Here is a 27,065-nt window from a genome sequence, read left to right on the forward strand (position 1 = left end):
TCCAGCAACCATCGCCAGCGTCTGATTTACATGGTGCAGGAATACCTAGGGGCAAAGTCAGACTTGGACACCTTTCCCACCAAAAATCCTCTGGCTTACTGGGTCTTGAGGATGGATCACTGGCCAGAGCTTGCACAGTATGCAATTGAGCTACTGGCCTGTCCTGCATCCAGTGTTCTTTTGGAACGCACCTTCAGTGCTGCTGGTGGCTTTGTTACCGATCACAAGGTGCGCCTGTCCACCGACTGACCTTCATAAAGATGAATCAGTCTTGGATCACCCACAGCTACCAAGCACCTGAAGCTGATGTAACTGAATATTTTTTTTTAAATATCACATCCCTTCAAGACTGCCTGTGCTGATGCTGAGTGACTGTTATGTTGCTTGTTATGTTGCTTGTCTATCCTCTTCCTCCTCCGCTGATATGTTGGAAGAACATGTTTGGTTCTGGGTGATGCCACCAGCCCAATTTTTCAGCCCCTGTTTAACAGGGGCGTTTAATTACAATTTTTGATGCAATGCTTTGCAGCAGGGCTCATTCCTGCACTACAACTAGAGTATATGGGAGAGGTTTCAGTGTCGTGGCACCAGCACCAGTGCCTAAGGCACAATTTTTCTGCCCCTGTTTAACAGGGGCGTTAAATTACAATTTTTGATGCAATATTTTGCAGCAGGGCTCATTCCTGCACTACAACTAGAGTATATGGGAGAGGTTGCAGTGTCGTGGCACCAGTGCCTAAGGCCCAATTTTTCTGCCCCTGTTTAACAGGGGCATTTAATTACAATTTTTGATGCAATGCTTTGCAGCAGGGCTCATTCCTGCACTACAATTAGAGTATATGGGAGAGGTTGCATTTCTCTATATAATATTTCACAGCAGGGCCCCTTCCTGTGCCCACCCAGAGTAACTGTGAGGACTTATAGTGTTGTGGTACCAGCACCAGCACCACAACCACCAAGGGTCAATTTTTCTACCACTGTTCAACAATGGCATGTAATTACAATTCTTGATATAATCGTTCACAGCAGGGTACTCCAGCGCCCACCAAGAGTCACTTTGAGGGCTTACAATGTTGTGGCAACACCAACACCTTGTTCCGCCATTTCTGCAGAGCATATAGGGCAGGCCCCTACTTTCAAACATCCAACTTACAAACGTCTCCTACTTGCAAATGGAAGGAGACAACAGGAAGTGAGATAAAAAAAGACGGATGGCAAAACAAATTATACAGGGGTGATAACCCTTCCCTATGTTTTCCAAAAAGCTTAAAATAGATTTTTTGACTGGAGCTACATTTTAAATTACAAACAGATTCTACTTAACACAACAAATCTACACAGTCCCTGACTTGTTTGCACCGCCTGTATACTGCTGTTCTGAGTATATAGGGCCTGGGGGCCCCACATCTTTCCTAATATGGGTACAGGGTTCCCTTTAATATCCGTACAAGACCCAAAGGGGCTGGTAATGGGCAGGGGGGGCTACCCATGCCATTTTTCTCAATGATTTTCATCCATATTGCTGGAACCAGATATTACATTAAAACCGCAAGCAGTTTGAAATGACTTTTTTTTCATTAAATGTTGTTTTGTGCAGGGACTGTTCTAAACATGGGAAACACGCGGCACTTCACAGGCATACTATAGACACCCCCCAGGCACGATATTTAAAGGAATATTTCACTTTTTTTCACTTTAATCGTCATTGAAATCAGTGCTCCCGCCAAAACGGACGTTTTTAAAAACATTTTAGGCATTGATCCATGTCCCCTGGGGCAGGAGCCAGGTCCCCAAACTCTTTTTAGGACAGTATCGTGCATATTAGCCATTAAAATTAGCACTTTTTATTTCAAACGTTCGAGTCCCATAGACTTCAATGGGGTTCTAAATTTCATACAAATTTTCGGTCCGTTCGAAAGTTCTGGTGCGAACCGAACCGGGGGGTGTTCGGCTCATCCCTACTTCTGATCAACTCATGGGTGCTGCTGTGCTATGCTTTTTAATTGGCCCGGCGGCGAGGGAACGAGGAGGGTGCCAACTTCCAGGAGATCGGTTGGTGGCCTCGTCTCCCAAAGTGGGGAAGGGAACCTGTCAAAAAACAGGTTCCCGTTTCCCACTTCCTCCCTGAAAGATGCCAACTGTGGCACTGGAGGGGGGAGGAAGCGTATAGGAGGAAGTTCCACTTTTGGGTGAAACTCCGCTTTTAAGTTTACATGGGCCTATAAAGCACATCTGGGTACCATATCTGGGTACTTCAATACCTAGAAGACACTAGGAGATCTACTATACACATTGAACTTTCCCCCAATATTGAAGACAGTCCAGGCCTTGTATGCTCGGATAAAGGCTCAATACGGTATTCTTCATCACTTATCTATTCCTCCATAATTATGTCAAACTCTGATCAGCATCCTTTTAATTTTCACAAGGATTCAAGAATGTAACTACAAATATCTCATTGGTACAGAATAGATCTATAAGTCTACACCCTCTTCCCCAGACCGATGATGAAGATTTGGAGATGGCAAGAAATCTCTTCTCCACGTTTTTTTTGGCTTACCCCCCACACTTTGACTTCTGTTAGGCAAATTTTCTAACAATTTATTGATTTTCATATTCCTTTGGACTCTTCCTTTTCTCTCCTCCACAACTCAATTTCTATTAAAGTTTACCAGAAATAAATTTTACACCATCTTTTCAATTTAGCTTAAATCACTGCTTGTTGGTGAGAAGCCTACCCCCCTCCCCTCCCCCATCCAGATGTGGCTTGAAGTTAACAATATCCAGAAGATTAGATATTCAACAAGAAAGAACAGTTGGCCTCTCCTTATATATTCAGATGAAAGCAAGCACTTGATGGCCAGAGTGGAGCAAAAAGCTAAATGTACTTTACTAATACCCCTCCAACCTCTTATTACTTCGTGCCTCTTCCTTTGCCCCTTGGTGGCTCTCTCTCTCCTCCCCTTTCTTTCCCCCCTTCTCATATCTTCTCCCTTTCCCCCAATCCCTGCTCATACCCTGTAATCATAGATCTCTCCCTAAAATGATCTCCCTACGTTCATCTTGGTTGCCCCCACTCCTACCTTTATCCCTTTATTACCATTGTAATGTCCTTCCCCTTGTTACCCCAATAATACATAAAACATATATATCACGAAGTGCGCATGAGCGAGAGATTAAAGATGGCCAATTGAGCCTGGAACCTCCCCAGACCAATGGTGCCTACAGCACCTCACTGTCTGCCCCAGCGAAGGGATCAGCTAGGCAACACCACGGATGATCAGATTGGCACCCCACGAGACCTAGATCTGCATTTTGAAGCCTTCAATGGGCCAGTTGTACCAAGATGGCCACCCCAGCCGCTGCTGGAACTCAGCCTCATGCTGACAGCATGAACAGAGCCTCGAATCACAGGCAAGTGCTCACCCCAGCCACTCTGACCTTCACCCCTCTCACACATGGGAGCTGTCAGCAGGCTTGGACACCCTCCCCTACCTTCACAGAATCCCTCATCGGCCACACACTCGGGGACCAGGCTTTCTCCCCTACAGGGCCTAACAGGCTTTACTACTCTGACTTTGCCACTCCAAGCCTGCATCCCCAGGATAACAGCTTTGCAGTGGATCTCTATCACAAATTATCAGCTCTCCTGGAAAGGGGATTGGCCACTACGGCAGCCAACATTACAGAGGACATAAAAATCAGATCTGCAAAACATAGGCTCTTGGATGGAAGCAATTGAAAATAAATTGGAGCTCACTGCTGCAGTCTCTAACCAAAACTCATATCTAATGAAAACCCTTCATGATCAACTAGACATTGCCTTATTATGCATAGATGACCTGGCAAATAGATCCAGATGGTACAATTTCAGGATCAGGGGCTTACCAGAATCCATCACGGGTTTAACGGCAGTAACCCAAAACCTCAAAACCCTGTTGCCTCACCCTGCAGCAAGATCTAGAGCTGGATAGAACCCACAGAGCCCTGTGACCCCCCAGGAAGGATGGCTCCCCTAGAGACATAATAGCCAAACCACACTACTATGCAGTAAAAGAAGCAGTCATAAAGCAAGCCCACGCCATGCCCCAGGTGACCTGCCAGGGCCACTCAATGCAAAATTTCACTGACTTATCACCCTCCACTTTACAACACAGGTGCACCCTGAAGCCATTACTATCTGCTCTGGCCCAGAAGGACATCAAATACAAATGGTCATTCCCATTTGCAGTGAAATTCTCCTACAAATGCAAAAACCAGGCCTTCTCCAGCTTCTTAACAGGAGAACAACTCCTCCTAAGCCTGAAAATGATATTCCAGGACTCAGACATGGAAATGTCCTCCTCCTCTTCAAGATCCATCAAGAGAACAGCGCCCACAAGCCTCTCAACCCCCCTCTGAAAAAAGATGAAGGCGTGAAGATCTGGAAGCAATGGCACACCCTGATCGCCCCCACCTGTAAAGGTCCGGATCTTCATGTCAGATCATTTGACACCTGAATTTGGTTAACTTTCCAGTTGGGGGTCTTGACCCCTTTTTCCCTTCATTTGGGTTCTTTTGCAACAGGGGGTCGCTTATGATCAGGTAAGCCCCCATCTTATTAGTGGTGATTAACCACTTCAGCCCCGGACCATTTTGCTGGCCAAAGACCAGACCACTTTTTGTGATTCGGCACTGTGTCGCTTTAACTGACAATTGCGCAGTCGTGTGACATGGCTCCTAAACAAAATTGACATCTTTTTCCCACAAATAGAGCTTTCTTTTGGTGGTATTTGATCACCCATGCGGTTTTTATTTTTTGCGCTATAAACAAAAATAGAGCGTCAATTTTGAAAAAAACACATTATTTTTTACTTTTTGTTATAATAAATATCCCCCAAAAATATATATAAAAAAGATACGCATTCTTCTACATATTTTTTGTAAAAGAAATCGCAATAAGCGATTATTGATTGCTTTACGCAAAAGTTATAGCGTTTACAAAATAGGGGATAGTTACATAGTTACATAGTTAGTAAGGTTGAATAAAGACACCAGTCCATCCAGTTCAACCTGAGTGTCTACAATTGTCCCTATCCCTGTACATTGCACACTCACATTGGTCCCTACCCTCAATGAGCCCACAATCCAAGGTCCCCATTCATATACTAGGGCCAATTTTTGGACAGAAGCCAATTAACCTATCTGCATGTCTTTGGAGTGTGGGAGGAAACCGGAGTACCCGGAGGAAACCCACGCAGGCACAGGGAGAACATGCAAACTCCAGGCAGGTAGTGTCGTGGTTGGGATTTGAACCAGTGACCCTTCTTACTGCTAGGTGAGAGTGCTAACCACTACACCACTGTGCCACCCCATAGTTTTATGGCCTTTTTATACATTTTTTTTTACTAGTAATGGCGGCGATCAGCGATTTTTATTGTGACTAAATCAGACATATCAGACATTTTTGACACATTTTTGTGACTATTGTCATTTATACAGCAATCACTGCTATATAAATGCAGTGATTCCTGTGTAAATTACACTGGCAGTGAAGGGGTTAACCAGTGGGTGGCAGTGTAGGGGTTAAGTGTTCCTAGGGGTGTGTTACTAACTGTTGGGGGCTGGGCTTTCATTTAGTGAACACTGATCTCTGCTCCAATCACATGGAGCAGAGATCAGCGTCACTAGTTGCTAGGCAGAACGGGGAGATGCTGTTTACAAACGGCATCTCTCCATTCAGCCGCCCCGTGAGACGATCGCGGGTATACCCGCAGCAATCGAGTCCGCAGGACCCGCGACCGGACTCACGGGGGTCCCGACCAGCACGCGAGAGCGCCGCCGGTGACGCGCTCGCGATGGCAGGGCAACATTAAAGATTGGACGTACCTGTATGCCAATATGCCTGCCCGTGCCATTCTGCCGACATACATCGGCGCACGCTGGTCGGGAGCTAGTTAAAGGTGATGGGTCCCACGTGGTCAAGTATATTATTATTATTTTTATACAATTGAGTCACACTATCTATTGGATTTTTTTGATATTTCTATGGACATTTATTTGTGATTTATGTACTCATATATGAATACATTTTTATAATTTTTTTATTGCACATTTAAATGTTAATATTGATTTTGTTTGAATGCCACTTTATTTTGATTTTGGATTGTCACCATTTTTCGAGGGAAATATCCCTCTTCCTCAGAGCTCAGCCATCTCTGAGGAAGAGGGATATTTCCCTCGAAAAAGTGTCACCTGGGAGTGGTCCTGTGATTTCCTCTGTGACCACTGGAGAGTGTTGTTCGTTTTAGACTTTTTACTGCTATTTGGCGAATATTTTATTGCAAGAATTCTATAGTCGTTTGTGAGTAGTTTTCTTTTTTATCACTTTTAATAAATATATATATCCAAAGGATAATGCACAAGGCTGGTGCGCCCTGTCTTCTTTTTTATATTTTTTATAAGCAAGAAATTTGTCTGCTCGATTACAAGATGAGTATTGGGATAGTTTGAGGGAGTTGTACTGTTCAATGAGCAGGAACCTGAGATCAGAGTGAAGTTTGAAAAGTTTACCTGCTGTGTGTTTATCAGCAGAGTTCTTGTTCAGGGACTCTAAAGTCCTAATTTCCCCAAGGATTTGATTCATTTTTTGCCTCCTCTGCCTTTTTTCCCGTGAACAGAGTTGTAAAATAATTCCTCTAATAAAGGCCTTATGGGCACACCACAGTGTAGTAAACTCAGATACAGATTGAGCGTTCAAGAAGAAAAATCCATTCAGATTTTTAGTAATGGTAGTAGCATGGGGAGGCATTGGAAGTATTCGGGAATTAGCACACTACACATATGCAGAGCTCAGCGTGTGCCCCTCTACCACTATAATAGAGACAGGTGTGTGGTCAGATCACGAGATGTTGTGTATTGTGGAGGGTCCAGCATTTTGTCAACCAGAATTATGTTGATTCTTGAATACGAGTTATGTCTGGGAGAGTGGAATGTATAGTCCCATTCGTTGGAATGTTGCCACCTCCAAACATTGTAAACATCCTCAGCATGGAGTAGGGGTAACATGGGTAGGAGATGTTTAGATTTGGAGGTAATGTCCATTTTGTAATCCACCGAAAGGTTGTAGTCGCCACACATTACTAAAGCACCCTTCCGGATTACATTCACCTTCTGAAACAATTTCTTTAAAAAACGAATTTTGTGGGAGTTAGGAGCATAGAGATTTACAATAGTTTAGGGTTTGTTGTTAAGTTCTCCTTTCAGGATTCGGTATCTTCCCTCCAGGTCATCTTGGATCTCATGTGCCTTTTTGTTTCGTAGGTGCAGATACCATAAAAATATGTGGACATTTTTTGTGTTGAAAATTGGGAGTATTACAGGTCGAGAAGTGTGTCGCTTGTATGCATAGTACATCAGTATGGAGAGTAAGAGCATCCTTCCAATCTGAGGCTCTCTTAGCTGGGTGGTTTAACCTGTGTACATTGAAAGATAGTATTTTAAGTACCATAGGTGGGAAGTAAATAGAAATGATGGCAACACCTTAGATGGGTCTCCATGGTTCCACATGAGGTCAATTCCAGAGGGTTAAGGGTGGAAGCGGGAATGTAAAGACAATTCCTGGTGAAGTTGAAGTTCATCTCATGTAGGTCAGCCCAGTGAGAAGGAAGAGGGGAAGAAAACAGGAGGGAAAGGATCCAAATGAAGTAACATGAAGGAAAAACATTCAGTAAAAAGGTGGATTCAAACGTGAATCTGGAGGCAGGATAACTGCTCATTACTTAGGAGGGGAAAAATGTGTGCACTATGTTCTCCATAGTGCTTCAGGAATCAAGTAGGTTGGGAATTGTTTTGTGAGTGGGGTATTTATTTATTGTGCTTTTTGTTTTTCTTCTTATGTGACTCCAGGCTGGGGATCCTTCACCGGTGCCAGCACCATTTTGGCTTGTGCTATGGGCTGCCAGCAGGAGGAAATCTTGTAGTTTCTTCAGCTGGGATGCTATTTTTCATTTGCGGGTCATCTCAGGAGGAAGGCTGACCTCTTAGGCAGGTATTAGCGGGCATAGGATCGGTCAGAGATACCCCTGTTTGTGTGGATTCCCGTTGCTGGAGTGGAGGATTTATGCATCCATGCAGTTGTGCAGTAGCCATGCTTCCCCAATTTTAACAATTCTAAAGGCAACAAAATCATCCACAAACAATATTTATGCACATATATGGGATAAGTTCATCTCATTTAGTGCTGTAAAATATTTTGACCCCACCTTGCCTTCAGTCTCTCACCTTCTGGAATTCCTCCAAACTGTTCTGAAACTAAGCTTGAGTTTTTTCCCACAAAGTTAAATATCTGCAATGCCAGCAGTAACAGACACAACCCACTGGTGGTACAGTTCCTTAGGTGGTGCTGAAGGTCCTAGCAAAACATCCTTTCACGCCAGGAAACAATGTTCACAATGGGTGAAACAGCTCAAAACAACCTTTTTAGTAGCCATAACATCAGTCAGATGGATGTTAGAGCTCCAGGCCCTTTGTTCAGTTGAAGAATACATTCCTTATTCCCAGATAGAGTGGAATTGTGCCCCATGGAGGGCTTTGTTCCAAAAGTGTCATTGTCTTTTTACTTGGCCAGTACATGGGCTCTACCATCCTTTCCAAATCCTCAAACGTTCTCTACTCAAGTTGGTTACATCTAGAGTTCTCAGAGCCTACCTGGGGCAACAACATCCTTCAGAGCATTGTTCATAATTTCCTGGGGTAAGAACAAATCAAAGGAAGCCCCTCCTGTATCCTAGCTTCCTGGATTATAAAAACCATACATAAAGCTTACAGTCTGGAGGGCCTTGAATGTTGAGGGTTCATTCCATCATAGCAGTACATTTTGGAAGACAGACTATTCAGTCAGCATTGTATTCTCCTAATTAAAGTTTTTCTATTTAAAGTATGCTGCCATGAAAGCACCAAGAAAATGGAATGTTGTATCAAATACCCTAATTTCCCTTTCCTGGTGCCTATCCATGGCAGCATATGCTCCCACTAACAGTATTATATATGTACATAGAATTCTGGGAGCATCCTAACCTTGGAACTGTTGTCACAGACTTAACTGCAGACCGATGCTGAAAAAAGTAAGGAAAATACCAGTCAAACCTGTCTGGTTGCGCTTCTTCAGAGATCACAATTTTCTACAAAGCACTTTTGTAAGTTTATTTTATCAATGTCCACCCCTTTATTACATGTGATTGTAGGAAACCAATTATGTAAAGCAAGTTGCTTAGTGTCCATGGTTGTGTTAAAAAGGTAAAAAATAAACAAATAAATAAAGTTATTCTTTAAGTGATAACAATACTATAATTAACATTGCGTCCCATACTATATGCATGTATGAACTTTTTGAAACCATGTGCAACAGAAAACCTCAAAAAGCTAAGTGCTGTGCAAACCCATATTAGTAGCTGGGCTAACATCATAATGATATGATATATTTAAAATCATATAACTATCTCTTTTGGTGACTAAAACAATCATTCTGGAGAAGTTCTGTTATATATGAAAACAATATAAGAACTGATGCATGAAGGTACTTCCCTTGAAAAAAAATAATATGGCATCCTGGTCATTTTTAAATCTGTTCATTAGCAAACGAAAAAGATGATATTCATTAATCTCAAGCATAAACCTGCTGAAAAATTGATCAAGCCTTTGCAACTAAGGAAATGCCCTGAAGCTGCTATTGATCAGTAATGTGGTGAGCACTACAGATGGCAGAGTGATGGTGACGTGAAATACAAAAGAAATGTTATGCATGATAAGCTGAATGAAAAACCATGCCTCTTCAAGTGTGAAACCTATCCACATAAATTGAACACTAAAGAGGTGCAACCCCATTCTCCACTGAAGCTTCCAAACAATAGTTGACAGGATTGCTCATTAAGTTGGACATCTGTAAGAAAACATACCTTGCCAGATTGAAAGCATCATCGATCAGTCCTGCTCGATTACTGACAGAAATGACCTATGAGAAAAATGGAACCGTTTAGGATGATAATGCCAGTAGGGAGTTTTAGATCAAAACAAATTCCTGCAAAACAAACTTAACGAGAACTTACAGTACCTCACAGTCTCTCATTAGCTGGTCGATCAGTAATCTCCAGTTCCTGACATCGTAGTTAACCCTAAAGTAGCCAATTTGATCAATGTTGCCCAACACCCAGTTGTTTTCATCCAACGTGGCTATTCGGTGATATTCTTAAGAGAAAGAAAGCTGCAAATTATTTAATGTACTCAAAACTGTGCTGTTTTCTAAACAATTAGCAAACCATGTTACATTAAAAACAAAAAGGGATGATAAACTGTATTTTATGCTTATTAAGTTCACTAATTGTCTGAAGTAATTAGTTAGTCATTACAGATGAAATTTTCTCAGTCTAAATAACAGCGTGTTTGAAATTATTTACACAGCAGCTGTTCCCATGATCAGCACCAACTACAACTATAACACTAAAGGGCAAAGAGCTTCATACCCAGCATATGCATGCCCTAACCTTTATCTTAAAAAAAATACTTTACATCTTTGTTTATTACTAGAAGTGTTATTTAAACTGCTCATACAAATGTGTGTAAATTTAATCAGTAATTTATTTTTGAATCCAATTATACCTGCATATTTTATTCAAGTGCACCTTCATCCACTAGATTCTCTCTTTGACACCTCCTCCACTCTTAAAAAATGCATGTGACATATACTGATCAGTCATAACATTATGACCACCTATCTAATATTGAGTAGGTCCCCCTTTTGCTGCCAAAACTGCCCTGACCTGTCCAGGAATGGACTCCACTAGACCTCTGAAGGTATGCTGTGGTATTTGGCATCAAACCTCAGCAGCAAATCCTTTAAGTCCTGTAAGTTGTGAGGTGGGGCCTCCATGAATCAGACTTGTTTTTCCAGCACATCTCATAGATGCTCAATTGGATTGAGATCTGGAGAATTTGGAGGCCAAGTCAACATTTCAAAGACAATTTTTTTCACTGCTCCGTGGTCCAGTTCTGATGATCATGTCCCATTGTAGGTGCTTTTGGCTGTGGACACAGTCAGCATGTGCACAGTGACTGGTTTCTGGCTACAAAGCCTTATATGCAACAAACTTTGATTCAGTGTGCATTCTGACACCTTTCTATCGGAACCAGCATTAGCTTTTTCAGTAATTTGAGCTACAGTAGCACTTCAATTGGATTAGACTACACAGGCCAACCTCCCTACATGAACCAATGAGTTTTGGCCACCCATGACCCTGCCGCTTATTCTCTGGTTTTCTTTCCTTGGACAATTTTTGGTAGGTCCTGACCACTGTAGACCAGGAACATCGTGCAAGAGCTGCAGTTCTAGAGTTGCTCTGACCCAGTTGTCTAGTCATTACAATTTGACCCTAGTCAAAGTCACTGACATCCTTATACTTGTCTTTTTTTTCTGCTTTCAACACATCAATACGCTTCAAGGACAACATGTTCTCTTACTGCCTAAACCATCCCACCCACTTTTATGTGCCATTGGAACAATATAATCACTGTGAATAACTTAAACTATGAGTGGTCATAATGTGTGGCCAGAGAAAGGCAGCCTTGCTGCATCATTATCAGGGAGCTGTCTGTAGGAACAGAAACAAACAAAAGGCTCCCCATGATGTCAGAAATTAACATGGCAGCTTGGGATCTGCCATATGGCAACAGCTAGGCAGATCAAAGCAGGTTACATTTAAATACTTGAAACAATTGTCTTTTAAATGTTTCGCAATCCCCTTCTAACTTATCTTCTGTTTATGCTAATTTGCAAGTTTCCTTTAAACATGAAGGTGTTTGGTGCCCAAAAAAACAAAGGAATGATGATGGGTCACAAGAATAGTCTGCCAAAAATCCCACTTTGGAAAAAACACAAAATTCTGAATTGGGCAACCACCCACATAGGTGTATTTCCACTATGGTATTAGGTAATACACAGGGCGTGGTGAGAATTTATTTCTGTCTCTTCTATCAATGGTACACACAGTGAAAATAATTTTCTGGAATCTGAAGAAATTATTCCTAAAAATTTGCCTGTAGTTTCTCAGACACAGAATTACAACAAAAATGTTTTTCATAATTGCAACACTCCAAACACTGCCAAAGGAAAAAAAAAACATAGACACATGTATGATGAAACAAAATATGGAAAAATAAAAATGAATATTGTTACTTTATCTTTGCACCAACTCACTATCCATGAAATAAACCTTCTAACTATAGGATTACATTTTTGTCTGAATAAAAATCTGGATAAATTTGAAACCATTAAAGATATATCGCTTTTTGCTCTTTGAAAACGTTTTTGAAAAGTATGTACAACAAAAAAGGCAAACATCCTGCACAATATCCCAATGAAGATGACTGTAAGGCCATTGATAATCGATCGTGTAGACATCATCCCAACTTTTTCCACTATGTGAGGGATCCACTAATGAACTCACTGTATATACTACAGAACTTAAAACAAGTTTGACAGATTCCTCCTACTTTCTAATTTCAATATGTCTGTCTTTTAAAACTAATGTCTGGTGAAATTGAGCACTCAAAGTTGCATCTAAACATGAGGATAATTTAACTCAAAATGAAATACAGCCCTTAGACCAATTGGCTAATAATCATTCCCTGCCTATAAAATCCTCATATAAAGGAGGAAATATTGTAGTCATAAATAATGACCAATATGTTTCAATGTGCAATAGGAGAAACTGTTCAAACAAGATATCCTTTAAACAAGAAGCAGCAGTGCTGTGAGATAGACTCCTAGAGAGGGGGTACACTAAAACATGTCTAAAAAAGCTTAAAAACAAGTTTTAAAAACTAGGATTGATCTTTTGTACAAAAAAAGGAAAATAAATCTAATAATTCAACCAGAATTATCATGAAATTTACTTATCTGTATAAAAAGACAGAAATATAATACAAAAGTACTGGCATCTACTTTCAATGAATCAGTGTGTTGGCAGCTTTGTATCCCCTATGCTTCTTATAACTTTTAAAAGTGCCACCTCCAGAAGAGATTGTGTCATTTAAAGTGAATACAGAGGAGAAATGCGAAAGGACCCTTGAAAATATAGGGGCACCTACATATGCGGGGCATGTCGTTATTGTAACTATATGTGTACAGAATCTCATTTTAAGCCACCAAATGTGGAAACCTTCAAAGCACAACATTATGCTAATTACAAATCTATAAGTGTTGTCTATTTATTGATATGTGTTTGTGGTTCATTTTATATGGGTAAATCAAAGGCAGTATTTTGGAAAAGAGTCTATAGACATATCCATAGTATGAAGAATTGCAATCCTGAGTTGCCACTCGGCCGGAATGTGACTGCCATATTCCCAAAACGTAATTTCCTAGGTTCATCCTAGTCGGGGGATTGAAATAATTTCCTCTTACAACGTGAGATGTATTCATAAGCTAAAAGCTACCCCCCCCCATCTTAATGAAACTTAATTTTAAACGCTTATGCCGCGTACACACGGTCGGAATTTCGGCCAGCAAAAGACCGATGAGAGCTTTTCGGCGGAAAATGTGACTGCGTGTATGTTCCATTGGAATTTTGCTGGCCGAATGTCCGCCAGAAAAAGATTGAGAGCATATTCTCAGTTTTTCAGACGGAAAAAGTTCCTATCAGAAATTCCGATTGTGTGTATGCAATTCCGCCGCACAAAAAAAATGCATGCTCAGAATCAAGTACGAGACGGAACTGCTCGGTCTTGTAAAACTAGCGTTCGTAATGGAGATCACACATTCGTCACACAGATAATTTTTAAATCTTTCAATGCAGCGCATTCTCTTCTTATTTATAATGCTAGAAGAATGAAGTTGTTTTGCTGCTCGTATTCACACAGAGTTCTCACAAATTTCTTTCTTTATTATTTCTCGTGATCTCATGAATAATATTTTAAAATAAAATAAAATAAAAAAATTTTAAAAGCTAGTTTTCTATGATAATGTTTATAATACTTTTTTTGTTATTTTTTTAATCAAGATCTCCTGTTTTTTTATTCTTTTGGCAAATTATTTTATAGTGATCTCTATTTTTTTGTATGTCACGTTTCCACAGCACCATTATTATCTTGTATTTGTAAATCTCCAAGAGGTTGCTTGGTGCTGGTGTCCCTTGTTAATTTGACTTTGTATTTTTGAAATGTACCTGCCTACTCACAAATTAACTGTCCTTTTTGAAGAAAAACACATATTTGCAAATATTTCAGAAAACAAAATAGCCATTTATTCTGGGTCATAACAAAATAAAGAGGAAGGCAACGCTGGATAAACTGGTGAAATTTGTAAAGCCTTTGTACACCATGGCACACATTAATTATTTTACAGTCAAAATTGGTGGCCTGAGGTGTCCTTATAATAGTGAGCACAATCCGGTCCAGAACTGCAAAAGATCAGGAACAGCAGCAGATGACATATATGTCCTCAGGCTGTGGTCATACACAGCCTGCATCTTTTGTCAGACTAGACTGAACCCAGGTCATCGCTCTCTGGTTTTCCTTCCAGGCTGTGGCTCTGGTGTTGGAGGTATGGCAGGAGGTGGAGGAGGAGTTGGACCTGGAGGAGGAGGAGGACCATGGGTCAACTCACAAATGTGGGTTTTTCTTGTGAGTTGGCCCTCAACCTCTTATTTAGGGCTTGTGAGATCACTTCCTCACATAAGAGGTGTTGGCCCTCCTCCATTTCCAACAGTCCTCTTGAACACTGTGGGGGTTGAGAGTGCCGCATTAGCCTTCAGAAATAGGCCAATTGCTGCCTCTTTCACGTAACTCCTCTTCCTGACACTTTTTTGTGGAAGGCAGAGGGGAGGGACCTGCGGTTCTGGCAGGCTACTGGGCCCGGCCACCTCCAGGCTGCCACTTTCCTTGTCCTGGCTGAGGCTTTCCTGTGTATGAAAAAGGGACATCGTTTTGGTTTTTGGTTCATTAATCACACACAATTTTCAGCTCATGACTGTTGCAAATTGAATGTTAAGAAATAGAAAAGACTATCATTCCAACCCCAGCATTTTTCATTTTTGTCACAATCATTTGTGGCCACTACTGTCTATTGATATGTAAAACACTTTGTGAAATCAGAAATTAGTGATCAAAACTAACATATATTTAACATCATTAATTTGACAAACAGAAATATTTTGAAGAATGCTATACCTGGCTCAAGCTGGGCTCCTCCACATGTTGCTGCCTGGAAGGCCCAGGTTGGATGTCAGAAGCCTCAGCTGGGGGGAAGGAAGCCTTGAAAGAAGACTGGAAAGTGCTGGCCTGGGTTCAGTCTGGCCTGCCAGAAAAGTCAGTCTGTCATAGGACCACAGCCTGGGTACATAAATGTCATCTGCTGCAGCTCCTGATCTCGGGGAATCCTGGACCTTCTTGTGCTCCCTATTATAAGTGTTCCTCAGTCCACCAATTAGGGACTTCAAAATGGGGATGTCTGCCGTGGGGATCACCGGCTTCACAAATTCCACAAATTGATCCAGCGTTGGGTGGTTCAGCTGCCACAGACAGGGCAGCTTCCTGTACATATCATTGAATCTTGCTAGAAATTCCCTATCATTGAAGGGATTCATTTTCTCTGCTAGACACAACACAAGACAAACTCTAATGTCAGGCAAACCTCTCCTAATCTTCACCCAATATAGGCCTCAATCTATAAGCAGTATAGGGCACTGAGGCACCACCTTCAAATTGTACCTTTATTATAAAGATTGTCTCTCCTCCGCTCACAGATCATACTTATGACACACACGTGTTACACTTTATATAAACTGCGCATGTGTGAAACTCCGCCCATGGTGCCTGCTCATGGTGCCCGCCCCTGACGTTCTTTCTAGAATATCCCCTGCCCCTTCTCTTTCTTCACAGTGGGAGACGACATGGTGGAGACACAGCAGGTGCTTAATAGCAGTAACGAGGAGGAGGAGGAAAGCCCAGAGCAAGAAATGTCCTGATCCCGGAGGAGAAGATTTAAGGCCCCAAATATGTCCTTTGAAGAGATGGTGGGCATACTGAAGAGGGCTGACTATGATGGGAAGTATGGACCGTACCTAAACCCAAATGTGAGAAAGGCCAAGATCATGACTAAAGTTGTGAAGAGTCTGCAGTGGAAATTTGGGGTATGACGATCCAAGGAGGCATTGAGGAAATGCTGGTCATACTTCAAATTAAGGGAGCAAGACCAGTACAGAAGGATCAAGAAAGTTCTTCTAAAAAGTAAGTAGTTGTCGTGTGTTCCTATTATTATTACTTGCATGTTGTGCCATGTGCTTTTCTTTACTGTTGTACAGTTTAAAATGGCAGCTTTCATGTTTGTGGGTGGCACAGTAATCGTTCGTAGTAAACATAGTTGGTTTGCCAACTAAATACAATGTTTTTGCCAGATACAGGGTTAACTACATTTGCTCATGATAATTTGTCTAAAAAAAAAGTTTAGGACATTGTTGTCTAGATGTGTTTGAAACTGGAAGGAATAGCAAACTAGATTCAGTGGAGTGTAAGGAGATTACACTCAGCAGCCATTTACACATCTGGACTCAGGAGCACTAGTATGGGACACCAGAGCACATTTTTTATGGTGTCCCACACAGGTGTGTACATGTGTGAAACTTGTCCAAAAAAGTAAGTATTCCAGCTTGGTTAAGGGAATTAATCATATCTTCAACTTGGAACTTTGCCCAAACAGACAATTGTACCCCACTTCCAAGCAATGTTTCATATTACTATTGCTGGCCTCAAATATTTGTGTGCTAAGTATACCTTTCGTTTCATTCTCATAGGGGAGCAAAGACTCGGGACGTCTGAGCACACAAGGAGCCCCCCACCTCCTGAAGAAGGGGAACAGAGGTCACAACCAGAAGATGTGGAGGAAGGAGAGGTGGTAGAGATTGTCACCACAACAGGTGAGTGTCTGACACCCCAGATTAAGGTAATAGAGGGCATGCATACATATTTATAATACATGGTATACTTTGTAGAACCACCTTTCACTGCAACTACAGCTGCGATTCTTTTTGGGTGTGTCTCTACTAGCTTTGCACATCTAGAGATTGACATTTTTGCCCATTCTTCTTTGCAAAATAGCTTGGATTTAGGTCTGGACTTTGACTGGGCCATTCTGACACATGAATATGCTCCGGCCTAAACCAGGGGTCTCCAAACTACGGCCCGTGGGCCACATCCAGACCGCTGGGACATTTTTTCCGGCCTGCAGCTAGAGTCCTCAGACTCACTGCAGGGTGGGTTTCTGCTCAAGCTATGTTGGGTAGCAGGACCTGCGCTGCATACTCTCCATTGGCAGTATGCAGTGCTGGTCCTGCAACCTGACAAAGCCCACCAACTCGGCACCTCACTAAGCAGCTGTTTGCTATAACCATGAGCTAGGACCCACTTCACCTTGTAGCTCCTACCCCACTGTCAGTTTGCATACCACGTGCCTGTGTAACAGCAGGGCAGGAGCTGGGAGATACAGCAGAGCTGTACTGAAGCGACTAATAGTTGTCCTGTGGACAGATTCTCCTACCTGAGCTGGGGATCTCTGTGTAATGGTCATGCATACTGGGCTAACACATAGCTGCGTGGTTAGTAGCCATCTTGTCATTGTGCAGATCATCCTAGCCATATTGGCCAGTTAAGGGCACACCACAGCGACCTTGCCCTCACCTTTTCCTTTCAGTTATCCAGCACACAACCTGTTGACTGAGGCCAGGACCTTATCAGTCCAGGCATCAGACCCCCAGACTTTTCCATTATCCAATCCACAATCTAAGGCTGGAAACCCTAATAAAACGGCCACCCTCTCAATTCAGAGAATCAACAGATACCTGTCAATCCACATAAAGTTCAGACAGTTTAGTATAGTTCTGAAACTTTAGCATGTTTCGTAACTTTCAAATTAATAATAGCACAGCCATAATATGGAGATATTTTGTTTCCTCAGATAATTTATAACGTTTCAAGTCCATACACCCCTATGTCAGATCATATGGGAAACCACTGGTACCCCTTATTCCTCCTAGGTAAACTAGACATTGGAAACCTGCCATGTTCTAAGATGACCAGACGATTGGTCATTGGTAGCTGTTAACACCCCTTTGATCTAACAGAAAAGAGGAAGAGATGCCAAGACAGCGGTGTGTTCTCTTTTACCATCAAAGCAGGGGCATCTGCCAAGTTTGAGAACCGATTCCATTATCCAATCCACAATCTAAGGCTGGAAACCCTAATAAAACGGCCACCCTCTCAATTCAGAGAATCAACAGATACCTGTCAATCCACATAAAGTTCAGACAGTTTAGTATAGTTCTGAAACTTTAGCATGTTTCGTAACTTTCAAATTAATAATAGCACAGCCATAATATGGAGATATTTTGTTTCCTCAGATAATTTATAACGTTTCAAGTCCAGACACCCCTATGTCAGATCATATGGGAAACCACTGGTACCCCTTATTCCTCCTAGGTAAACTAGACATTGGAAACCTGCCATGTTCTAAGATGACCAGACGATTGGTCATTGGTAGCTGTTAACACCCCTTTGATCTAACAGAAAAGAGGAAGAGATGCCAAGACAGCGGTGTGTTCTCTTTTACCATCAAAGCAGGGGCATCTGCCAAGTTTGAGAACCGATTACCCAGCTCATCGATCAAACTCTGATCAACCCTCAGACATTAATTGCAAGTGTTCTTCCTCCTTAATCCTACCTTGTTTCTTTGTGGCTGTATATTGTCTGTATCTCTTTGAAACATATTTTCCTGTAAATATTGTATTTGCACCAATTTTGACCTTTTCATTATTAAAACCTTATTTAAGTGTTAACCTTGTCTATAAAGCTCTTAATGTAAGCTATAAATGAAGCTTATTCTAAAATCATAATTTGTATTGCTAAATTGATGGAAGTTCTGACCCTTCCTTATCAAATGATAAAAAGTATACCGCGCTAAATGCTAAAAAAATGACATACAGGTAATAAATGATACACTGGTAACAATTAATAAAATCAAACAGTCCCCAGTGAAAAAAAGGTGCTCGTGCTAGTTAAACAATATCCAGTGCTGTGACTTGAACAATACATGAACCACCATGTTTGATTTTAAAGGTTTTTACAGGTGCGGGAGGTGCTACCTTGTAGGAACACACTGACTGCACCCACAAGGAATACCCCATAAATATTGGCATATCAGCCATGTTGCCTACGTGCTGGAATGCAAGTGTGAGTTTCAATATGTGGGTCATACCTCCTGGACTCTGGCTATACGCGTTGGAGAACATATTGCAAATATACACAATGGTTTCCCGAAACATAGCGTATCAAACCATTTTCTTTCAGCTCATGGTCGGGACCCCTCATCCCTGTCTTTCTATGCTATTGATCACCTGGGCAGGTATTGGAGGGGTTCAAATATGATAAAACACATTTCCCAGAATTAATCCAGGTGGATTTTTGAGCTCCAGACTCTTACGCCGCAGGGGTTAAACATTGAGATGGACCTCAATTGTTTTATTACTAATTATTAGACCCTAGTCCCTAAATTAGAGTCCATTATCCCGGACTAACATATTTTGGTTAGTTACCATCCATGGCCAGTAGGGGGCCACTCGGTGGGCTGTAATATAGGAATGACTGTTTCACATCCTTGCCTTCTATTGGAATAATGTGCACAGATCATCAGTATAGATGTTTACCACTAGATGTCGCCACACTTATCCCATGGTTTAATATGTATTGTCTATTTGGGGATTTTTGCCATTTCCTTTTAAACTTTTTAATTTTGAATTTTTAATCGTTCTAATGTATTTTATGCACATTATTCAGATCCATGTTAATTATACTAACAATGCTAAAAGGGCATTTTTAGTTAGATTGTGAGCAGTCCCAAGTTAATAGCAGGGAAAGTAATGCTACTGGCTATGCCAAATCACGTGATTCATGCTGAGGGTATTTATGCCCTCAGTTAAACTGGTGGAATTGTAACTTCCTGAGGATGGCCAATCTGATAGGCTGAAATGCATAGAGGTAGAGTCATTTTATTGTGACACACTTCTGCCTACACATTCAATCCGGAAATCGAGCCTTTACCGAGCCAGCAGCTGCATCAAACAACCAGGCGGATTTCACGGATTTAGTTATACCTGCTGTTCACTCCAGGTACCAGGACATTAGACACTCATACATGTGAGTTCAATACCTTTATATTTTTTGGAATAAAAAGCTCTTTATCAACGGTACTGTGCAATGAGGTTTTTTATATTATATCTATTTATATGAGGAACATTCACCACTGCCGATCATCGGTCCAGAGGATATCCATAGGGGTCGCCCCGCACGTGCATTTGACCTAACTAGCGATAGTTGGTCCATTCCCAGGGGTGAGTTCACATCTATTAGGGGGGCACCCTATTTAAAGCACTTAAGAAGCACAGAATCATCCATCTAATATTCAAGTCACAGCACTGGATATTCATAGTTGCCAACTGTCCCGAATTTCGTGGGACATTCCCACCATTAGGACATTTGTCCCGAATTTATTATGTCCCGGGAAATGTCCCGCGAAATTCGGTTTGTCACGGGAAATTGAATTTCCCGTTTTTTTGCCGCCGGCCGCTAGAGGTCGGCGGCCGGCGGAGTCAATGCCATTTTTAAGAAGACCAGAAGTTGGTCTACACCTGTGGCGCTGCCCACCCCCGCTGGTGTGTTTGTGTCAGTGTAAAGGGCGGTGGGCGATGCCACAGCGGCCAGTCTCTGAATGTGGGGGCCAGTCTGTGAATGTGGGGGCCAGTGGTATGTCGGGGGCCAGTCTGTGAATGTGGGGGCCAGTGGTATGTCGGGGGCCAGTCTGTGGATGTGGGGGGCCAGTCTTGGGATGTCGGGGCCAGTTGTATGTCGGGGCCAGTCTGGAGATGTGGATGTTGGGGCGGGGGCCAGTCGGATGTCAGGGGCCAGTCGGATGTCAGGGGCCAGTGACAGTCATGGTGTGTGGCCAGTCTGTGAATGTGGGGGTCCAGTCTGTGAATGTGGGGGCCAGTCTGTGAATGTGGGGGTCCAGTCTGTGAATGTGGGGGCCAGTCTTTGGATGTCGGGGGCCAGTCTGTGGATGTGGGGGTCCAGTCTGTGATTGTGGGGGGCCAGTCTGTGAATGTAGGGGGCCAGTCTGTGAATGTGGGGGCCAGTGGTATGTCGGGGGCCAGTCTGTGGATGTGGGGGGCCAGTCTGTGGATGTGGGGGCCAGTCTGTGGATGTCAGGGGCCAGTTGTATGTCGGGGCCAGTCTGTGGATGTCGGGGGCCAGTCTGGAGATGTGGGGGCCGGTCTGTGGAGTATGTGGGGGGGGGGCGGTCTGTGGAGTATGTGGGGGGGCGGTCTGTGCAGGATGTGGGGGGGGGGGCGGTCTCTGCAGGATGTGGGGGGGTGGTCTATGGATGTCAGAGGGACACCAGATGTAAGGAGGGGCTCTGCTGATGGACACAGATGTGAGGAAGGTACCTCTGATGGGGCACCTGATGTAAGGACAGACTCCACTTGGGACACCTGATGGCACCTGGTGGCAGGCAACTTGGCTAGTGATGCGCGCATGGCTACCACTGATTCTGCATTATGGTGAGTGGAATAATTTCATTTTATATTACAATGTAATAATAGAAATAATGCGCTTCAATCATCCTGACACCATCACAATCATGGCGCCGGGATGATTGAAGCGCCAACACCAGGTATTTGGAGTATCTTTATCTGCTGATTGTCAAACTCTGGAAAACACATATTGCTATTGTGGTGTAGGATCGGGGGACTGCTGTCCCTCCTTTCCCTCCCCCCCTCTGTCCATCCCCCTCCTTTCCCTCTCTCCATCCCCCTCCTTTCCCTCTCCATCCCGCATTCATCTCAGACTCTAACCACACCCCTTTGAGCCACGTCCCATGTAAGCCACGCCCACTGTTTTACGTAAACCACACCCATTTTTCGCCGCGGCGCGCTACGCGCGGCGCATTTTTTCCTTTTCCTATGCCACACCTGTAAACGCATGCCCCGTCCCCTAATTATACCACAACTCCGCCCACTGCCAAAAAAGTGTCCCGAATTTTTTTTTACAATGTTGGCAACTATGGATATTGTTTAACTAGCACGAGCACCTTTTTTTTCACTGGGGACTGTTTGATTAATTTTATTCGTTGTTACCAGTGTATCATTTAATACCTGTATGTCGTTTTTTTTAGCATTTAGCGCGGTATACTTTTTATCATTTATTAATTGTTCACAGCAATTTCACACTACAGCTGCTTTAATTATGTGGTAAAGCAATTTGTTTTCTTTATCCATATTAACACATACATGAGGTTTTTTCACTTACGTTCATCCTTTGGCGCTTTCGTTCAGTTCCATATTCCTTCCTTATCAAAAGTTGGTGGTGGCCATTAAAGGGTTAATTGCTGCTGGCACCTAGATTGTGGTTCCGCAAGTTTGGAAAATCTTTGTGCCAGGCGCAGCTGAGAGTGGCATTGTTACGTAAGTGACAGTGTGGTGTGAAATAGACTGGTCCTCTTTAACGAGTAAGTGAGGAGGGCAGGGGTATGATACCCGCGATCGTCACACTCTGCAGCTCTTCCAGATTTACCATGGACCTCTTGGCTGCTTCCCTGATTAATGCTCTCCTTGCCCAGCTTGTCAGTTTAGGTGAATGGCCATGTTTTGGTAGGTTTGCAGTTGTACCATACTTTTTCCATTTTCAGATGATGTATTGAACAGTGCTTCGTGAGAGGTTTAAAGCTTGTGATATTTTTTTTTTTATAACCTAACCCTATATTAAACTTCTCCACAATCTTATTCCTGACCTGTCTGATGTGTTCCATGGCTTTAATGATGCTGTTTGTTCACTAAGGTTCTCTAACAAACCTCTGAGAGCTTCATAGAACAGCTGTATTTATAATGAGATTAAATTACACACAGGTAGACTCTATTTACTAATTAGGTGACTTCTGAAGTCAATTGGTTCCACTAGATTTTAGTTGAGGTATCAGATTAACCACTTGCTGCCCGCCCTATAGGCAATTGACGGTTGCAAAGTGGTTGCATAATCCTGACCGGACGTCATATGACATGATCAGGATTATGAGCCGCTGCGCGCCCCCGGGGGCGCGCATCGCGGCGATCGTTGTTGCGGGGTGTCAGTCTGACACCCGGCAACTACGATCTCGGTAAAGAGTCTCTGACGGAGACTCTTTACCACGTGATCAGCCGTGTCCAATCATGGCTGATCACAGTGTAAATGGGAAGAGCCGGTGATCGGCTTTCCCTCACTCACGTCTGTCAGACGCGAGTAGAGGAGAGCCGATCGGCTGCTCCTCTGACAGGGGGGGGGGTCTGTGCTGATCGATTATCAGCACAGCCCCCCTGAGGATGCCCACACTGTACCACCAGGGACGCCACCAGACCACCAGGGAAAAGGTAATCCTCCCTAGACCACCAGGGATGCCAGTCAGCACAATGGATGCCAATCAGTGACCATAATGGATGCCAATCAGTGCCCACAATGGGCATCACTGATTGGCATGCATTATTGTTTGGCACTGATTGGCATCCATTACTATAGTATAACACCATTTCCGCCTATGAGTGCCCACCTGTGCCGCCTATGAGTGCCCACCTGTGCCGCCTATGAGTGCCCACCTGTGCCGCCTATCAGTGCCTACATGTGCCGCCTATCAGTGCCCACCCATGCCCATCTTTGCCGCCTATCCATGCCCATCTGTGCCGCCTATCCATGCCCATCTGTGCCGCCCATCCATGCCAATCTGTGCCAGCTATCAGTGCAAATTTGTGCCACCTGTCAGTGTCCGTCCGTGTCGCCCATCCGTGTCGCCCATCCGTGTCGCCCATCAGTGCCGCCTATCAGTGCCACATATCAGTGTCCATCAATGCCACCTCATCAGTGCCACTTCCTTGGTGCCACATTGGTGCCCATCAAAAATAAAAACCGTAGAGGTGATCAAATACCACCAAAAGAAAGCTCTATTTGTGGGGAAAAAATTATAAAAATTTAATTTGGGTACAGTGTAGCATGACCGCGCAATTGTCATTCAAAGTGCGACAGCGCTGAAAGCTCAAAATTGGTCTGGGCAGGAAGGTGTTTAAGTGCCCTGTATTGAAGTGGTTAAAGGGGGCTGAATACAAATGCATGGCACACTTTTCAGATATTTATTTGTAAAAAAAATGGGAAAACATTTATAATTTTCCTTACACGTTACAATTATGTGCCACGTTGTGTGGGTCTATCACATAAAATCCAAATAAAATACATTTATGGTTTTGGTTGTATGACAAAATGTGGAAAACAAGGGGTATGAATGCTTTTTCAAGGCACACGCTTCTTTTAAAAGATAACAGTGAGCAAAGTAAAAATGATGGCTGATTCTTCAGATTATAGCTGCCTCTTGAAACTGACAAGTAACTAGTACCACAGAAAGACTCACAAACTGTATTTGTATTCTAATAGAAGGAAACAAAATCGCTAAAGCCACACTCTGGGCTAAAACTACTTTTTTACCACTCCTCCCTTCCACCCCCTAATTTATCCTACTAAGCTTTTCTCCCCCTTACTTTGTCAAGACAGATATATTCAACTAAGCCCCCCCCCCCAGGTCTCTTGATGCCGCTATTGTTTAGGTGATCGAAACCACAAATCCAGCACTGCAATGGAGCACTGAGATTGCCGGTCCCATTTATTCCACTCTGCTAATGTTGGACCTCTAGTCTCTCCTCAGCTCTGAGAGGACTCTGGTCAATGGACATTTTAAAGGAAGTGTAGGCAGTGATCTGAACACCCAAAGAAGGACCCAAGCAGTAAGTAAACATAATGCTGCGTACACACATCCAGACTTTCCGGCAGACTAGGTCTGACGGTCTCTCCGACGAACTTTCGGCAGAGTTCCGACGGCCCTAACGAAGGCCCTGTGTACACACGAATGGACTAAGCCCGTTCATTTGGAATGTGATGACATAAGACGGGATTAAAAAGGGAAGTTCAATAGCCAGTAGCCAATAGCTTCCCTTGCCTCGTATTTGGTCCGTCGGACCAGCATACAGGCAAACGGTTTTCCCAACAGGAATTGAGTCAGTAGGACAGATTTGAAACATGTTCTATTTCTAGGTCCGTCTGATTTATTTTTTTATGAAAAATGATCGGATTAGCCCACACGGGATCGGATTGTACAATGGACTGATGCTGTTGGACCTAGTCTGCCGGAAAGTTTGGTCGTGTGTACGTGGCATAAGAGGTTAAGGCTTGGTGCTGCTTTAAGATAAGTGAAACAGGGCATTTATAGAGAAAATAGTATTCTATCTAGAAGTCAGAGTGGGCAACAAGGAGGGGTGTATGGGGGTGAAATGTATTCTGGAGAGAGGCTTCTAAAGCCTAATTCTATTAAACTTCTTTGTTATGTTTGCTTTGATTGGTGAAGGGTATTTTATTTCTGACAGTGACCTCACTGGGGATGTTTCACACTTTATTTCCCTATGAAGCCCTTTAAAAAACAAGGTAGGGTGGCAAAAGACCCAACTCTAACAAAATGTGGTTGTATTTTTCTATGTTTCCCCGATGGAAAGTTCTCCCATGACTTCCTGTCCTGAGATAAAATAACAGAACTCCCCAATAGGGGAATACTGAAACCATTCTAACCATTCCAACCATTCCCTGCTGTATCCAAACAATTAAGAATATATACCAAAGTTGCACTCTTGTCTGAGACCAATATTGAGACACAATCAAAATCACAAGTATATTTTGGGGTTAGTTTTACAATCTGCTTAGGTGTAATACAAGTTTCAACTTGACCAATTACTGTAATATAACATCATTCAAATTTTATGAATACATCAAATCCTATGTGAGCCCACAAACTTAGTAGCTCACACATAGATGACATTATGAGAATAATGTACTGATTGCTGGCAGGTAGATTAATGACTACAATCATTTCATGTTTTTACTAATATATTATATTGATTTGTTTAGTGGACACGAGGCTAATCTAAATTTACAACCTCAGGCAGAAAAATCTAATAGAACACAAAAGCAGAAACAGGAAACTTAAACAATGGGTACACATAAATGTATAGGCATTTTTATAATCCTAAAATTACACTGTCATAATGCATAAGCCCAGTTAAAGTGTTTTATTTCTACAATGCACTCAGGTTACATATACAGTAACACATATTTATTTTTGCTTATATACTGCATCTAGGGTTAAAATACCATGTGGTTGTAGCACACGGAAGAACTGGATCACTGGCTTGACAATGAGCACAACACTTTGCATATTCATCAGTCCAACAAGTTCCTTACACAGAACTCCAATTAACAGTGCTGGTAAGGGATCGTGTGAGTTGTTGACTGGAGCACTGTTCAGGGTGCATGTCTTAAGAACTTTATGTAAACTTTAGATAATTGGACAGGAAAAAGAAACATTGCACTAGATCCCCACAGGGAGTATTCCTGTAGAAATCAAATTACTATACAGGCCTTTACAGTCTGTTTTGATAGAGCACATGAAAGAAAACACTTGATGGGTGAATACGGCAGAACTAAAAATGTGAACGATGCATACATTTGAAATCTATTTTGTGGACTGCTTAGCATACATAGATAACTATGATGGTTGTAGTTTTTCTATATAGAAGTAGATTTTTGGCTCTGGAATTTTGCTGCTGCTTTATAATTTCTGTTGTACACCTCACAATAATTGCCACCATATAATTAACACAATCAATGCTGATAACTACAATATATTTACTCTAAATTTCACTACAATGTACTGTATGTAAAGTGTGTGGAGTACTTTATACAGTTTAAATACTGTATGTTGCAAATGCCTTAGTTAATTAAAAGTTCTAAGCAAAATAATATTGCTCAAAAAAATCAACAGAAAGTAACAGTTGTATATGCTCATTACTTTTATAATATATAGTTGCTGTCTTTGTCATACTATGTGTGTTTCTGAGTATGACATAAACAGCCTCCCACATAATCTT

The 27,065-nt window shown here is 42.4% G+C and overlaps 1 protein-coding gene across 1 annotated transcript in view; it reads right to left on the reverse strand.

The window, feature by feature from the left end:
• TRHDE (thyrotropin releasing hormone degrading enzyme) overlaps positions 1–27,065 on the reverse strand; it is a 1,116,537-nt gene that overhangs the window by 209,432 nt on the left and 880,040 nt on the right. The window contains exons 11-12 of the mRNA XM_077468366.1: positions 10,091–10,224; positions 9,936–9,991 (exon numbers count right to left, since the gene is read on the reverse strand). Coding sequence (XP_077324492.1) covers positions 9,936–9,991; positions 10,091–10,224 — 190 coding nt within the window. The remainder of the gene's footprint in view (positions 1–9,935; positions 9,992–10,090; positions 10,225–27,065) is intronic.

This window comes from Lithobates pipiens, unplaced genomic scaffold, assembly GCF_037356315.1.
Source record: "Lithobates pipiens isolate NorthernLeopardFrog02 unplaced genomic scaffold, aLitPip1_a1.2 Scaffold_8, whole genome shotgun sequence".
NCBI classification, from domain to species: Eukaryota; Metazoa; Chordata; class Amphibia; order Anura; family Ranidae; genus Lithobates; species Lithobates pipiens.